The sequence below is a fragment of the Lycorma delicatula genome, chromosome 11, assembly GCF_047948215.1.
Source record: "Lycorma delicatula isolate Av1 chromosome 11, ASM4794821v1, whole genome shotgun sequence".
NCBI classification, from domain to species: domain Eukaryota; kingdom Metazoa; phylum Arthropoda; class Insecta; order Hemiptera; family Fulgoridae; genus Lycorma; species Lycorma delicatula.
Genome location: NC_134465.1, coordinates 57,052,647 through 57,069,910, shown reverse-complemented (window position 1 = coordinate 57,069,910; position 17,264 = coordinate 57,052,647). Strand labels below are relative to the sequence as shown.

Below are 17,264 nucleotides of genomic sequence, written 5' to 3'. Positions count from 1 at the left end.
CAAAATGAATAGGAAAGGAAAGAAATTTGTGTCATGCATAATGGAGAACTCTGAGTAGGTTGTTGTGCCTTAAAATTATCTATAATAAAGATGACATGTATTAAAGGTAAAGCTGTTCGAGGAAGACAAAGATTATAATTTATAAAACACACAATTGAGGATAATGAATGTAGTAGACACATTGAGTTTAAAAGTATCACACCAATCAAATGACTGATGACTCCATAAAAAATTTTGAATTTTGGAATCTACTAGCATCTGTTAAAAAAAAAGAAGTTAATTTAAAAAGTTTTTAAATTAACTACAAATAATTTAAAGTGAAAATGATAAAGTTTTCATTCTAAATCAAGTTTCTTCAGAAATCGATACTGTAAGTGCTAAATGTCTTCATGTCAATGAATAATAAGTAACATTGGTGTTTGGATTAAGTTTTGAATGATAATTGTTGTTCAAGATCTTTGTTACAGTACTGTTTTTTATTTAAATTATGTTTATTTCTTTAAAATGTTGTTTTTAAGTGTTTTATATATTTTTCCATTGTTCAAATGTGTTTAGTTTTTTTTATTTTTTATTCTTAATGTGTGAGGTATTCATGTTGTTTATGCATGGGTCACTTGCTTCAATCAAGTTATTTACAAAATTGGATTCATGAATGCAGCACTTAAGAAATTTGTAAAACTGTGAAAAGAGCAAAAGTTTTTTCTCTGTATTAATGGTTCTATAAATGCTTTATTGAATTTGTGAACAATTTTTTCATTGTAAAATTACTTTTTTTTTGTCTTCAGTCATTTGACTGGTTTGATGCAGCTCTCCAAGATTCCCTATTTAGTGCTAGTCGTTTCATTTCAGTATACCCTCTACATCCTACATCCTAACAATTTGTTTTACATATTCCAAACGTGGCCTGCCTACACAATTTTTTCCTTCTACCTGTCCGTCCTTCCAATATTAAAGCGACTATTCCAGGATGCCTTAGTATGTGGCCTATAAGTCTGTCTCTTCTTTTAACTATATTTTTTCAAAAGCTTCTTTCTTCATCTATTTGTCGCAATACCTCTGCATTTGTCACTTTATCCACCCATTTGATTTTTAACATTCTCCTATAGCACTACATTTCAAAAGCTTCTAATCTTTTCTTCTCAGATACTCCGATTGTCCAGTTTCACTTCCATATAAAGCGACGCTCCAAACATATACTTTCAAAAATCTTTTCCTGACATTTAAATTAATTTTTGATGTAAACAAATTATTTCTTACTGAAGGCTCGTTTCGCTTGTGCTATTCGGCATTTTATATCGCTCCTGCTGCATCCATCTTTAGTAATTCTACTTCCCAAATAACAAAATTCTTCTACCTCCATAATCTTTTCTCCTCCTATTTTCACATTCAGTGGTCCATCTTTGTTATTTCTACTACATTTCATTACTTTTGTTTTGTTCTTGTTTATTTTCATGCGATAGTTCTTGCATAGGACTTCATCTATGCCGTTCATTGTTTCTTCTAAATCCTTTTTACTCTCGGTTAGAATTACTATATCATCAGAAAATTGTAGCATCTTTATCTTTCACCTTGTACTGTTACTCCGAATCTAAATTGTTCTTTAACATCATTAACTGCTAGTTCCATATAAAGATTAAAAAGTAACGGAGATAGCGAACATCCTTGTCGGACTCCCTTTCTTATTACGGCTTCTTTCTTATGTTCTTCAATTATTACTGTTGCAGTTTGGTTCCTGTACATGTTAGCAGTTGCTCTTCTATCTCTGTATTTGAACCCTAATTTTTTTTTAAATGCTGAACATTTTATTCCAGTCTACGTTATCGAATGCCTTTTCTAGGTCTATAAACGCCAAGTATGTTGGTTTGTTTTTCTTCAATCTTCCTTCTACTATTAATCTGAGGCCTAAAATTGCTTCCCTTGTCCCTATACTTTTCCTGAAACCAAATTGGTCTTCTCCTAACACTTCTTCCACTCTCCTCTCAATTCTTCTGTATAGAATTCTAGTTAAGATTTTTTATGCATGACTAGTTAAACTAATTGTTCTGTATTCTTCACATTTATCTGCCCCTGCTTTCTTTGGTATAACTATAACACTTTTTTGAAGTCTGACGGAAATTCCCCTTTTTCATAAATATTACACACCAGTTTGTATAATCTATCAATCGCTTCCTCACCTGCACTGCGCAGTAATTCTACAGGTATTCCGTCTATTCCAGGAGCCTTTCTGCCATTTAAATCTTTTAATGCTCTCTTAAATTCAGATCTCAGTATTGTTTCTCCCATTTCATCCTCCTCAACTTCCTCTTCTTCCTCTATAACACCATTTTCTAATTCATTTCCTCCGTATAACTCTTCAATATATTCCACCCATCTATCGACTTTACCTTTCGTATTATATATTGGTGTACCATCTTTGTTTAACACATTTTTAGATTTTAATTTATGTACCCCAAAATTTTCCTTAACTTTCCTGTATGCTCCGTCTATTTTACCAATGTTCATTTCTCTTTCCACTTCTGAACACTTTTCTTTAATTCACTCTTCTTTCGCCAGTTTGCACTTCCTGTTTATAGCATTTCTTAATTGCCGATAGTTCCTTTTACTTTCTTAATCATTTTTTTTTTTTTTTTTTGTCTTCAGTCATTTGACTGGTTTGATGCAGCTCTCCAAGATTCCCTATCTAGTGCTAGTCGTTTCATTTCAGTATACCCTCTACATCCTACATCCCTAACAATTTGTTTTACATATTCCAAACGTGGCCTGCCTACACAATTTTTCCCTTCTACCTGTCCTTCCAAAATTAAAGCGACTATTCCAGGATGCCTTAGTATGTGGCCTATAAGTCTGTCTCTTCTTTTAACTATATTTTTCCAAATGCTTCTTTCTTCATCTATTTGCCGCAATACCTCCTCATTTGTCACTTTATCCACCCATCTGATTTTTAACATTCTCCTATAGCACCACATTTCGAAAGCTTCTAACCTTTTCTTCTCAGATACTCCAATTGTCCAAGTTTCACTTCCATATAAAGCGACACTCCAAACATACACTTTCAAAAATCTTTTCCTGACATTTAAATTAATTTTTGATGTAAACAACTTATATTTCTTACTGAAGGCTCGTTTAGCTTGTGCTATTCGGCATTTTATATCGCTCCTGCTTCGTCCATCTTTAGTAATTCTACTTCCCAAATAACAAAATTCTTCTACCACCATAATCTTTTCTCCTCCTATTTTCAAATTCAGTGGTCCATCTTTGTTATTTCTACTACACTTCATTACTTTTGTTTTCTTCTTGTTTATTTTCATGCGATAGTTCTTGCGTAGGACTTCATTTATGCTGTTCATTGTTTCTTCTAAATCCTTTTTATTCTAGGCTAGAATTACTATATCAACAGCAAATCGTAGCATCTTTATCTTTTCACCTTGTACTGTTACTCCGAATCTAAATTGTTCTTTAACATCATTAACTGCTGGATCCATGTAAAGATTAAAAAGTAACGGAGATAGGGAACATCCTTGTCGGACTCCCTTTCTTATTACGGCTTCTTTCTTATGTTCTTCAATTATTACTGTTGCTGTTTGGTTCCTGTACATGTTAGCAATTGTTCTTCTATCTCTGTATTTGAACCCTTACTTTTTTAAAATGCTGAACATTTTATTCCAGTCTATGTTATTGAATGCCTTTTCTAGGTCTATAAACGCCAAGTATGTTGGTTTGTTTTTCTTTAATCTTCCTTCTACTATTAATATGAGGCCTAAAATTGCTTCCCTTGTCCCTATACTTTTCCTGAAACCAAATTGGTCTTCTCCTTACACTTCTTCCACTCTCCTCTCAATTCTTCTGTATAGAATTCTAGTTAAGATTTTTGATGCATGACTAGTTAAACTAATTGTTCTGTATTCTTCACATTTATCTGCCCCTGATTTCTTTGGTATCATTACCATAACACTTTTTTTGAAGTCTGACGGAAATTCCCCTTTTTCATAAATATTACACACCAGTTTGTATAATCTATCAATCGCCTCCTCCCCTGCACTGCGCAGTAATTCTACAGGTATTCCATCTATTCCAGGAGCCTTTCTGCCATTTAAATCTTTTAATGCTCTCTTAAATTCAGATCTCAGTATTGTTTCTCCCATTTCATCCTCCTCAACTTCCTCTTCTTCCTCTATAAAACCATTTTCTAATTCATTTCCTCCGTATAACTCTTCAATATATTCCACCCATCTATCGACTTTACCTTTCGTATTATATATAGGTGTACCATCTTTGTTTAACACATTATTAGATTTTAATTTATGTACCCCAAAATTTTCCTTAACTTTCCTGTATGCTCCGTCTATTTTACCAATGTTCATTTCTCTTTCCACTTCTGAACACTTTTCTTTAATCCACTCTTCTTTCGCCAGTTTGCACTTCCTGTTTATAGCATTTCTTAATTGCCGATAGTTCCTTTTACTTTCTTCATCACTAGCATTCTTATATTTTCTACGTTCATCCATCAGCTGCAATATATCGTCTGAAACCCAAGGTTTTCTACCGGTTCTCTTTATTCCGCCTAAGTTTGCTTCTGCTGATTTAAGAATTTCCTTTTTAACATTCTCCCATTCTTCTTCTACATTTTCTATCTTATCTTTTTTACTCAGACCTCTTGCGATGTCCTCCTCAAAAATCTTCTTTACCTCCTCTTCCTCAAGCTTCTCTAAATTCCACCAATTCATCTGACACCTTTTCTTCAGGTTTTTAAACCCCAATCTACATTTCATTATCACCAAATTATGGTCGCTATCAATGTCTGCTCCAGGGTAAGTTTTGCAGTCCACGAGTTGATTTCTAAATCTTTGCTTAACCATGATATAATCTATCTGATACCTTGCAGTATCGCCTGGCTTTTTCCAAGTGTATATCCTTCTATTATGATTTTTAAATTGGGTGTTGGCAATTACTAAATTATACTTCGTGCAAAACTCTATAAGTCGGTCCCCTCTTTCATTCCTTTTGCCCAGCCCGTATTCACCCACTATATTTCCTTCCTTGCCTTTTCCAATGCTTGCATTCCAATCTCCAACTATTATTAAATTTTCATCTCCTTTTACGTGTTTAATTGCTTCATCAATCTCTTCGTATACACATTCTACCTCATCATCATCATGGGCGCTTGTAGGCATATAGACGTTAACAATCGTTGTCGGTTTAGGTTTTGATTTTATCCTTATTACAATGACTCTATCGCTATGCATCTTGAAATACTCCACTCTCCTCCCTATTTTCTTGTTCATCACGAAACCTACTCCTGCCTGCCCATTATTTGACGCTGAGTTAATTACTCTAAAGTCACCCGACCAAAAGTCGCCTTCCTCTTCCCACCGAACCTCACTAATTCCTACTATATCCACGTTTACCCTATCCATTTCCCTTTTTAAATTCTCTAGCCTACCAACCTTTTTTAAGCTTCTAACATTCCACGCTCCGACTCGTAGAATGTTATTTTTTACTTTTCTGGTGACCCCTTCCTTAGTAGTCCCCACCCGGAGATCCGAACGGGGGACTATTTTACCTCCGGAATATTTTACCAAGGAAGGCGCCTCCATTATTGTTTTTGAAAATGCAGAGCCACATTTTCTTGGAAAAAAAAAACAGCTGTAGTTTTCCATTGCTTTCAGCTGCGCAGTACTCAGAGGACTGAGTGATGTTGATACGGCCGTTTAAGTCATTGTGACTTACGCCCCTAACAACTACTGAAAGAGCTGCTGCCCTCTTTCAGGAATCATTCCTTAGTCTGGCTCTCAACAGATACCTCTCCGATATGGTTGCACCTTCGGTCCAGCTACTCTGTATCCCTGAGCACTCAAGCCCCCTCACCAACGGCAAGGTCTCATGATTCATAGAGAAGGTCTTAATCATTAGCATTCTTATATTTTCTACATTAGTAAAATTACTAACTCATTTTAATTATAAATTTATCTATGCAGATGCATAAATTTTTTTTTATTTTATCCTTACATTAGAGTGTGTTGCAATTAATTTAAAAACTGATTATCTTATAGAATACAGAATTGAAAAAAACAAGAGCAACCTTTTAACATTTTGTCAGTTTTCAAAAATTCTAGAACAAATCTAAGATTTTGAAGATTGTATATTTTTTCAGTGCTGTTAAATATAAAGAAGTACTGAACCTTATCTGATACCACAATAGTCCTTCAAAATGTGGATTTGATAAATATTCTTAAAATACCTAGAAATATTATAAAAAATTTCCAATTGGGATGGGGATCCAATTTGTAATCAGAATCCCAGTTCTGCTATTCCCCAGTTCAAGCTTTGCACTTTTGCATATGCTATTATGCTTACTTCATACCAATTTAAAAAAGCGGTTACACAAGCTGTAATTAGGCCTGTAGTTACCATAAGGAAAATAAATAAATCACTTAAGTTTTGAGAAGAATGGATTAGATTATCAGATTCTCTTTAGAGGAATAAAGAAAAGAAAATTGAAATTTTTAAGCCAACTGATGAGATGTTCAGTATATGATTATAACAGTTGATATTCTAAGAGGTTTTGGAAGTAGTAGAGGGAAGATCTGATTTTAAGAACATTTCACAGCTACATTTTGTTTAATATGACTACTTTTTAATTATTCCAGAAGTTGAAATTACTTATGGATAGTCAATGTTTGATAATGGATAGACAAAGAAAAAAGAAATGATATGTATTGTTTTTAATGCCACTAACCTAATTTGACCATGTTATATCCTAAAGTTTAAAAATATTTTATCTAATAAAAAATCAAATTTACTTGAAGAAAGAAGAAATTTTTTATTGAATCTTATTAAATTACACGTGATGCAGACATCAGAGTAACAAGATAAGTGGAAAATTGACTTAAGACTGATTCATTGTAGAATTATAAGTAATTAGTTATATTAGTAATTAAAAATATGTTTGTATTAAAATAATACATTATATTATATACATTAAAATAAAACATTCTAGAAAGAATAAGTGGAATTTAAAAATCTATTATAGCATTAAATAAAATGTCAGTTTAGTAACAAATTTTCTATAGAAATAATTTTTTATTTTTAGAGAGAGATTTCCTTTTTATAAAGTACATGATGATCGATGGAAGAACTCTGTAAGACATAATTTAAGCATTAATCCTCATTTTCGTAAAGGAATGAAAGCTTCACAAGGAGCAGGACATCTATGGACATTAAGTACTCAAGGCATTTCACCATCACCTGATGTTTGGGTATGTACTTCTGTTTACTGTAAAATTATTGAAGCTCACTTATTTCTTTCCTAACATTATGGCTCAGTCTACAGTTATACTGCAAGAAGGAAATAATGGTAATTAGTCAAAAAATATGTATGGAATTTTTCCATTTCACAATGTTTTATGATCCAGGAACCAAAAAAAAAAGTGGGGAGGTAATGTTTGTTCATATGTATGTATGTACATATGTTGGTGTGTTTGAAGCTTAATAACTTAATAACTTTTGACTGGATAAACTGTCAAGTTAAATATGGCACAGAGACGGATAATTTTTTGGTAAAAGTCTGAGATCAACATCTCCAGGTGATGGGGTAGATAGTTTCTTTGGGGTCAATTTTCTGAAAATTTTCCCCAAGTTAGGAAGATAAAAAAAATTTGTTAAACAATATATAATAAATAAAAAACAGCTTTTTTGATTTTTGGGGTGAAGAGTTTGAGAGCAAATTTTTTTAACGTTAGTGGTTGGGGTAGTCAATCAAAGTTAAAAATATTAGTTTTTGAATTTTTTAAAACTTTTTTTATTTTTTTAAACATTAATTATAACATTATAACAAAATTCCATAGTAATTCAGCCCCATTCACAAAAAAAAATCATGGGTAATTTATTATTGGTTGAACATTTTTCAGTGGCGTTTTTTTATTTTACTTCCGTTTAACATATTAATTATACACAAATCAAAACATTTTCTTGGGAGGTGATGTTGGTGATGGGGAAGTTGAGAAAGTAAAAAATATTGATTTTTTGAATTTCTTAAATTTTTCTCTTGTATCATTATTTTTCCATTGCATAAGGATAAATAACCAATCCCGGGAAAGTATAACAACTTTGTTATCAGCTTTTTTTAATTCAATATTATACTACTTCACCATAACCTATAATCTAGAACAATACAGACTATTTTATCCATGATTAAATGGATCATATTATTCAAAGCTGTATCATTAATTGAACCTGATTGATCTTTTTTTTTTTTTGTTTATTTCAAACATGAGTGCCAATGAAAATATTCCTCAAATTATATGCTGTTATAACATCAGTAAAAAAAATATTGATCAAAAAGTAAGTAAATTGAATTATTTTAATAAAGATGTTTTAGGTTATTTTTTCTTGAAATACAATACAAATTTTAAAATTATTTTCTGCATAAATGAGAATCTAATTACACAAAATAGCCAAATTTAGATGTTCAATTTATTTTAATCAATTTACATAGAACACTTTCTAAAATAGTGTTTAGATGGGAAAAAGAACAAGTGATTAATATTTCTTCACAGCAGATTTAATAATAAAGATGCAAGCTACATTGTAGGAGATGAGATTGGGAGTGGATGTGAAAAGTGTACACTCAAAATTGGTAAAATACTGACTAGGAAGTGAAAACTTATAACACCACCATTGCAAATGTTGTAGCACATCATATACTGCTTCAGAGAAGATTTTTTTGTCCTCACGTAACTGAAGAATTCGTATAGATCTTATGATCTTATATAGATCTTATCTCGTATAGGTCTTCTATGCTTTTAAACATCAAGCAAGAATGACAGTTGCTCATGCTTTGTCCAGTGTTCAAAAAATTCACCCAGTCTTTAAAGAGGTCAGTAGACCGTTACCTTCTTTCAGGAGAGATGTTTATCTTTCCTCTCAGAGGGACTAATCATTCTGGAGCTTCAAGATCAGAAGGAAAGTGTGATGGAGAAAAAATAAAGTAAATAAATAATAAAGTAAATTTTATTAAGTTTTGTTCCATTTAATTATTTTACACAGTTGGATATTAACTCATATTCTAATAGAGAAATAAAATATAAAAAGACTGATGTTACTCTTACATTTTTATTAAATTTCCTGTAAAAAAACTCTGGATCAAACTTGTTTAACTGAATAGGAAGAACACAAAAACAATTGTAAAATTATAATAATAAAAATATGAAAATTATTTTTTTTTCAGAAAAAGAACAAAGTGAAAGGTTTTATAAACCTAATGGATGAAGTTGCTGTTGCCACGGCTAGTATTGAAGAACCATCTGATTCAGCAGTTGAAGAACTTTCACCACAGCCATCATTACCTCTGACTGAAACATCACCAGATCCAAGTCTTGCACGATCAGCCGAAGAAATACTTAGTGGTGTGAAAAAGCAAGTTGAAGTACAGTATTTGTCTCCTGAAACAGGTATTTTGGTCTATTCTCAAATATATTTTATAATCATAACAATTATATGGTAATCTAAAATTCAGTTATAGGAGATACTTGTCAAGCCAAAATTTTCAGGCATGGCACTTAAGCAAAAAACCAATAAATGCCATTTTTATTTTAACTGCTGTTATTTCAAAGAGTAGAATCAAATAACTGTGATTGCACTAAAAATCTCAAGTTTTCAAGACTATACTTGTCATCAGACATTAAATATCACCAAATACAATGATCTACAACAAAAGTGTGATGTGTTTTTTATGCTATTTTACATTTTCCTTAAATAATAACAAAGTACTGTAAAATGAATATTACAGTAAACAACTTTATTCATCAATTGCAAACAGATTCATGGCAGTATCATGAAAAAAAATTACAAATTATTATAAAAACCTATTAATATCAGTTAAATAGATTAAAATCCTACCCTACTAAACGGCATTTGTATCTGGTCCGTCCGTGTGTGCGTCTCCCTTAGCTTAGCACCGGAATGTACCAATCACTAGCGGAATAGTCCGATTCGTTAGTACATGTTTCGTGGTGGTCAGGTGTATACTTGTTATACAGAGTCCGGCATATAAATCTGACTATTTTGTAGTAATTGTTATGTTGGCACCACTGTCAATGAGAAGGCGGGAGTGTTGTACATCGATAGGTCTATTCATGCTATTTCAGTAGCCAGTATGTAGTGGTCGGGTGAACAACGAGCGTTTGTGATTGAAGCCCATTTTAAAAATAATGACCTTGTTATTGTAACACAGCGTTTATTTCGCAGACATTTCAATTTAAATCGACACGCGTCTGTTCCTAGTAGGAATACGATATTGTTGTGGATGAAGAATTTTAGGAACACATCGTCTTTTAAAAATGAAACCAACAGGACGAAAACTGACTGTGAGAACGCCTGAAAACATTAACGTTGTAAGGTTACCTGTTACGCGGTCTTCACGACGTTCAGCAGCGAGAAATTCTGCTGCGCTAGCCATTTCTGATCGAAGAGTACGACGAATTCTTCATGCCGACCTGAAATTCCATCCGTATAAGATGATGTTAGTGCAGCAACTTAATGAAAATGATTGGGCGTCTCGCAAAGCAGCTTGCGAGGTCATCCTCGAAAATGCCCACCAGGATGCCATTATTCTTTTAAGTGACGAAGCGCATTTTCATCTGTCAGGATTTGTGAGTAAACAAATTTACCGTTATTGGGCTTCGCATAATCCACGGCAAATTCTTGAAAAACCATTTCACAGTCAGTATGTTACAGTGTGGTGTGCGATTTCAAAGTTCGCCATAACTGGACCGTATTTTTTTGAGGAGTTAAATCGCAGAGTAACAGTAACATCTCATCGATTCGTAAACATGTAGAATGAATTTCTCGACCGAAACTGAATGACTTTCAAGGACATGAAATTTGGTTTCAACAGGATGGTGCGATCGCCCATACGGCGAGAATTGCAATGGATGTTCTGCGAGAAACATTTCCTGGACGTTTGATTTCCCGATTTGGCGACATTCCTGGCCAGCGCGTTCACCTGATCTGGCCGTTTGGATTTTTTTTCTGTGGGGGTATCTCAAACAAAGTATTCAGTGGTCGACCACAGTCAATTGCAGAACTCAAAGAAGCCATTCAACGGGAAATTGAAGCAGTTCCACAAGTGATGATTGAGCGAGGAATGTCAAATTTTAGAATGAGGTTAAGTGAGTGTGTGAGGAGTAATGGAAAACATTTGGACGATATAATATTCAAATTAAAAAAATCTATGTAAGTAATTCACTATAAATTGCCCACTATAATTATTCAGTATATTACCAAGCTGTGCGCCGCGGCCTCTTCACAAGGGCACAGCGAAATATTATAAAAACTTCATAATTAATTGAACCAAGACATTTATAATTATTAATTTAATGTTAATAAAGTAAAAAAAAAAAAAAAAAAAAAATAGCGAAGATTCAAGAGTTTTATTTTTTATCTCTTACTTACGAGTAGTCATACTTTTACTTAGGGTAGGGTACCATGAAAAAAATGTAATTGAAAAAGAGCGCCGTGACTAGAAAAAGTTTCGGAATCGCTGATAAATATGATTTTAAACGTGGGTCAAATCAAATTGTAAATAATAATGGTAAAAATTAGCTGAATTTTCAATCCTATATATTCTCCTTAGCGATTTATTGATTTTGAAGCCAACTTCTCTTTTGTTATTGTGTCAAGGAAGGTTAGTTTCGTATTACGATAATTTGTTTCGTAAATTGAATGTGATATATAAATAAAAGATTAATTAATTTATATTTAAGCTTCCAGCTCTCGTATTGAGTGAATTTTCATATGGATTAATTACTAAATACATTGACTGATGTTGAAAAGATCTCTTGATTTATGAACTGAAAAAATGTGTTAAAATAAACGCAGAAACAAATGTAAATATACTTTACTTGCCCATAAAATTGACATTTCTCGCCACAAGGCTGCATAAATGGGAGACTTTTTATAAAATATGTAACTTAAAATATTAAAATTGTTGAGAGGTATCAAACAACACTCACTGCCTTTAAGCTTTTTTTTTTATGACTCTATTTTCATAAATGCCAATCATGAATAACATATTCAATGTCTAGTTCAGACATTAGGCCCCTAACATCATGGCAGGAACAAATTAAACAATCTCTTCTAAAGTAGTTCAGTAAATTTTGATTTCAATTTCTATATTCTGACATTTTAATATCCTTGTTTAAATAAATTTCATTCTTTAATATGTGAACGTAGGAGTTCTGCATGTTGTTTTGACAAATACAAGTCATGAATTAGCTCGCTCAGTTCTGCTTGTGAGATGAGGTGAGGTTCAGTATTTCAGTCTTCTGGAATCTAATTAATATCTGTTGAAGATGAGGATTCATTGGTTGAGCCTTGTGGGGAATCAGAAATTTCTTTCCAAGAAGTTGTAGCTATTGGAATCTGTAAATTAACTCCATGAAGTGCCGGTCTCATAGCTGAACGAACATTTGGGTATGCAATATTCCTTTTATTGTTTGAATTGAAACAAATAACATTTGTTAAAGCAAAAATAGCAGTTACCATAATGGTTAGTAGGCTCTAGCCAAATCATAGGTACCAAGAGGCATATGCCTTTTTTTCCTTTTAACCACTGGCTTAGTTTAATGTAGCACTTGATGCATGCTGTGTGGAGCCCAGGATTTATCTTGGTCTCCCAAGGGTAAGTCAAAATAGTGTTTGTAAGCAGTTTTCAACAGATTCAATACCAATACTGGTTTTCATGGTAAATTCTCCGCAAATGTAACAAAAAATATTTGGAGAATTTTTACGAGCCCGATTTTTATTCACTATAAAATTCAAAATGTTTTAATGAATGAATGAATGAAAGTAAACTGAAATAGTACAGAAATACTTACTTAATACTAACTTTAATTTATAAATACTTAATTACTTAAAATACTTCATAAAACTGTTTCACCGTAGAGTGTAATAAAACACATCCACATACACACATGCACGCACACACAACTTAACAAATATTTATATTCAATAAAATAATACCAAAATTTGTTCTGATATAAAAATCTTTCACTAAATTTATGGCATCACTTATGAAACAATCTTTATAATATGTATACAATAAAATCACTACTGTAAAGAACACAAGTCATACCAATTGCTGAACTCAAATTTCATCACGTTGAATTAGTCATTACTTGACTCCCTAACATGTCTGGTTTGAACATGAAATTACATTATTTGATTGTTATGTATCGAAGCATAATCGACAGCATGCATCACAATATAAATCAGATGTGAATAAGCAAACATATAGATATACTAACTTATTTCGTGGAACTAACAATACAAATAAGTTATTATATCTATATGTTTGTTTATTTGTATTGTTAGTTCCACGAATTATGGAAAAAATAAATTTAAGGGGTTGTAACTTTAGGAAATTACATGATGGATTGTTTCAGAATATATACTCACATTCATCATATGAAATACTATATAGAACATCTACTCCCTTATCAGTTCCAAATTTTATGTTGACCTGTATTGTGTTTTAATTTCTACTTTTATCATACATTTTTTCTCTGAGTTTTTGCTACTGATTTCTAATCTTTGTGTTTTCAATGTTATATAACTATGTGTTCATTTTCTCTAATGTGATCATTTTGGTAAACTTTGTAATCTATATATTTGTTTTAATATACTCATATTTTGTGTGTATTCTGACATTTTTAAGAGTAGAATTTTACAAGTAATTTTTATGATTTAATAAAGTTCAATATTTACCCCCTATTTTAGTTACTTTTGCTTGCTGATTGAAAGATGTTACTTAAAAATCTTAAAAGAAAAACTCTGGTAATTATTTTCATCAGTTACTTTACTGCATCATTTGCAGTTGTGTTTTTTATTGAATATATCCTCTATTATATTTTTATTTTTTTTTATAAACCTCCCTCCTTCCACCATTAGTAAGCAATAAGGAATTTAATAGAAATTTAATAGATTATTTTTCATAATTCTTTCATGATTTACTTTTAAAACTTATGAAAATCATTTTAAAAATCTCACTAATGATAACGATTGTAATTATAAGTAACTAATTTTACTAATTAAGAACTTTAATTTTTTCCAGATTTCTTGAATCACCTAACAAAAGATGAAGTTGTTGAAGATTCTAGTCTAGTCACAGAAGTTTCAACACCGTATTTAATTAGTGACCTTGGATCTGAAGTAATTCTTTCAGATGGATTATTTTGTGATGATCTTAATTTTCAATGTTGTGAACTGACAAACGCTACTAATATGTGACTTAATTGTATTACTGCTATAATGAATTGTAATTAAAATAAAAATACTGATAAAACCAGAACTTAAAACTCAATCAATATCAAATATCAAAAGTTTCATAATATCTTATATGTAATTTTGAACCTAAAACAAAAAAAGAAAACTCTTGTGATTTATTAATGTGTATATTTATATTATTATTATTATTATTATTATTATTATTATTATTATTATTATAATTATAAATATATACATATATTATAATGCTTACTTTAAAATATATGTTTACATGTATGTTTATTTTGTTTTTAAATTTGTTATAATTCTTTTATTATTAATAATTAAGAACAGAAGGTCACATGATCTATGGATAAATACACTAAACTTAAAAAAATAATAATCATATGAGATGATGTGAATATTAGTTAAAGTAATATATATTTTTCCTTTTATGTGATTTTGTAGTTATTTATTCTATTTATTTTTCCATGGTGGAATTGCATAATTTATTCTAACTATATGTCTATTTTTTGTGTGTAAGTTTTTATAATTATAGTTGTAATTATTAAATATAATGGTAATATTAATTATTACTATATAATTTATTAACCTAAGACTAATCTAATATTATTATTAATATAGTAATATATATACATAAACTTTATTTTACTTTAATATTTTGAAAAAAAAAATAAATGGTTTCTATGATACAACAATGTTTTACTGATTATTTTTAACAAAAAATCAATTTTATTAACAAATTTAATATGGTAATTTACCTAAGCCTGTAAGCTAAAAGATTATTATAATTAAAATACCAATTATTCTTGACAGTTTGTCTTTCATTGAAAACATTCTAAATTTATAAAAAAAAATTTAATGAATCCAGAGTACTAGTGGACAATACTGTAATTTATTGGGAAAGATTTATTGGATTAATTTTAATAAAAATCCTAGATGCTAAAAATGAACAAAAAACACCTGAAATTACATGAATATAGGCATAATATTTATCAAAAAAAATAACTAGCAGAGTGCAGAGATTTTTTTTATGGATTTTTCTGGGCAAAAAATGCATTTGCGATATCATCTGGGCACAATATATTTTCATAGATGAATAGATGTTAAAAACTTACAAATAAAAATTAATTAAAAACTAAAACTAAATTAATTAAAACTTGCATTAAAAGATTTTGTGGTATTTTAAAAACCACAGTGGATACAACATTAAAAAAGTAACTTAAAAGAATAAAATTACATTCTGGTATATGCTAAACTGTACACACAGTCGACAAGGACAGTATAAAAAATTAAATTCTTGAATCAAGATGTACAGCCTTTATAAATTGCAAGATAGTTGATAACATCATTGGAGTGTTCCCTAACATGTTTCGCATGTCAGCCCCTAGTGCAAAGGGTAGAATAATTTTATCGGTTTTGCCCTTGACAGATATTTATTTTAAGATTCCATACAGTATATAAATATTAATGACTTAATTATGCCATACTTAGAAAGTATAATAATTAAGAAGAAGAGTACAGTTAAGAAAAAAATCAAAATGCTCAGTAAAGAAATTTAATCCGCTTTGACCCCCTTTGAGTAGATGAATTTCTGTCATCAAAATAATAATTTATAGTATAAATAATATAAAAATAATTTATAGTATAAATAACTGTTTAAAAAAAATCCAAATTTGTTTTACAACAATTTGAAAAATCGATAAAGTATCAGAAATTATATTAAACAGATTTTTTAAATCCAGACAATTTTTGAAATAAATAAGAATTTAAAATTTTTGAAATTCATGGGGATACCTTTTTTTTTATAAAAGTTCTTGTATCATCTACATAAACAGTTGATTCATATTAATATTCTATCTTGAAAATTGAAGTAAAAAAAAATTAATATTTTAAGTACAGATCTAATTTAGCAGTTTTTTAAGACTTAAAAAGTTCATTTATTAGCATAATTATTTAATAAAATAAGTTTGTTAAAGTATTATTTAACAAGGTTAAAAAAAGTTGTTATAATTTATTAAATAATATGGTTACAATGATTATCCCCTTCTTATGGGGTTGAAAGTCAGGTCATAGCTGGGGTACACACAGGCAAATATTTGTGCCAAATTTAAACCATTTTTGTCATTGGGTTTTTGAGATAACAGGAAAAAAATGTTAATAAAGTTAAATAATATCTTTATCCCTAAATCTGATTGACTTAATAAGCATTTCTTTCATACTATTAAACCTCAATTATACATGAACTAAACAAAAATTCAAAATAGTGAAAATTATTCATCCTCCATTTTTTTTAAATTGTCCATACATTTAGTGCCATCAGTGCCTCATATGCAAACATTTTCAACTTTTTCAAAGAATTTATATCGATTTGGTCTGTAGATATTAATCAAAATATAGGCCAACACACATGTACATACTATGTCGTAAGATCTTTGGAATGTTCTAGGAGATACACCTTTCAGAAGGTAACTTTTTTTTGTTTTTTGGCCTAAGGGGTTTTTGAAATAACATTTGCAAAAAGCCTAACATTCAAAGTTTTGGCTGATCACTATAGTTTCATAGGTATGCAGCTGCAGCAGATATAGAGCTGAATCTGGACAAAGTAAAAATGAGCAATTGTAGTAAAAATAAATGTTACGTTGCTTTAAATAAATTATAAAAACTGCGCCATGCTTTTATTTAACTAAATATTTTCATTACTTTTAATTTTAAAATTTAATAATTATTACATTTATTTATTTTTTGGTTATTTTTTAGATATTTATATAATTTATTTTTTTTACTTTTCAGTGCATTTTTATATTTGTTAATATATTATATTTTTTGTTAAAAATTCTCAATTTGATTTAATTCTTTTTTTTACTTTTTAGAGGGTTTTTCTAATTTGTTTCCTTTTTTATTAATGTTAATATTAATTAAATAAAAGCTTTTTTAAAAAATAATTTTATATATGAAATCAAATATATTTTTGTAATTTT

The 17,264-nt window shown here is 30.2% G+C and overlaps 1 protein-coding gene across 1 annotated transcript in view; it reads left to right on the top strand.

Annotated features, from left to right (window-relative positions):
- LOC142332157 (uncharacterized) overlaps positions 1-14,339 on the top strand; it is a 61,922-nt gene extending 47,583 nt beyond the window's left edge. The window contains exons 4-6 of the mRNA XM_075378428.1: positions 7,091-7,256; positions 9,227-9,449; positions 14,111-14,339. Coding sequence (XP_075234543.1) covers positions 7,091-7,256; positions 9,227-9,449; positions 14,111-14,286 — 565 coding nt within the window. The 3' untranslated portion in view covers positions 14,287-14,339. The remainder of the gene's footprint in view (positions 1-7,090; positions 7,257-9,226; positions 9,450-14,110) is intronic.
- The last annotated feature ends 2,925 nt before the right edge of the window (positions 14,340-17,264 follow it).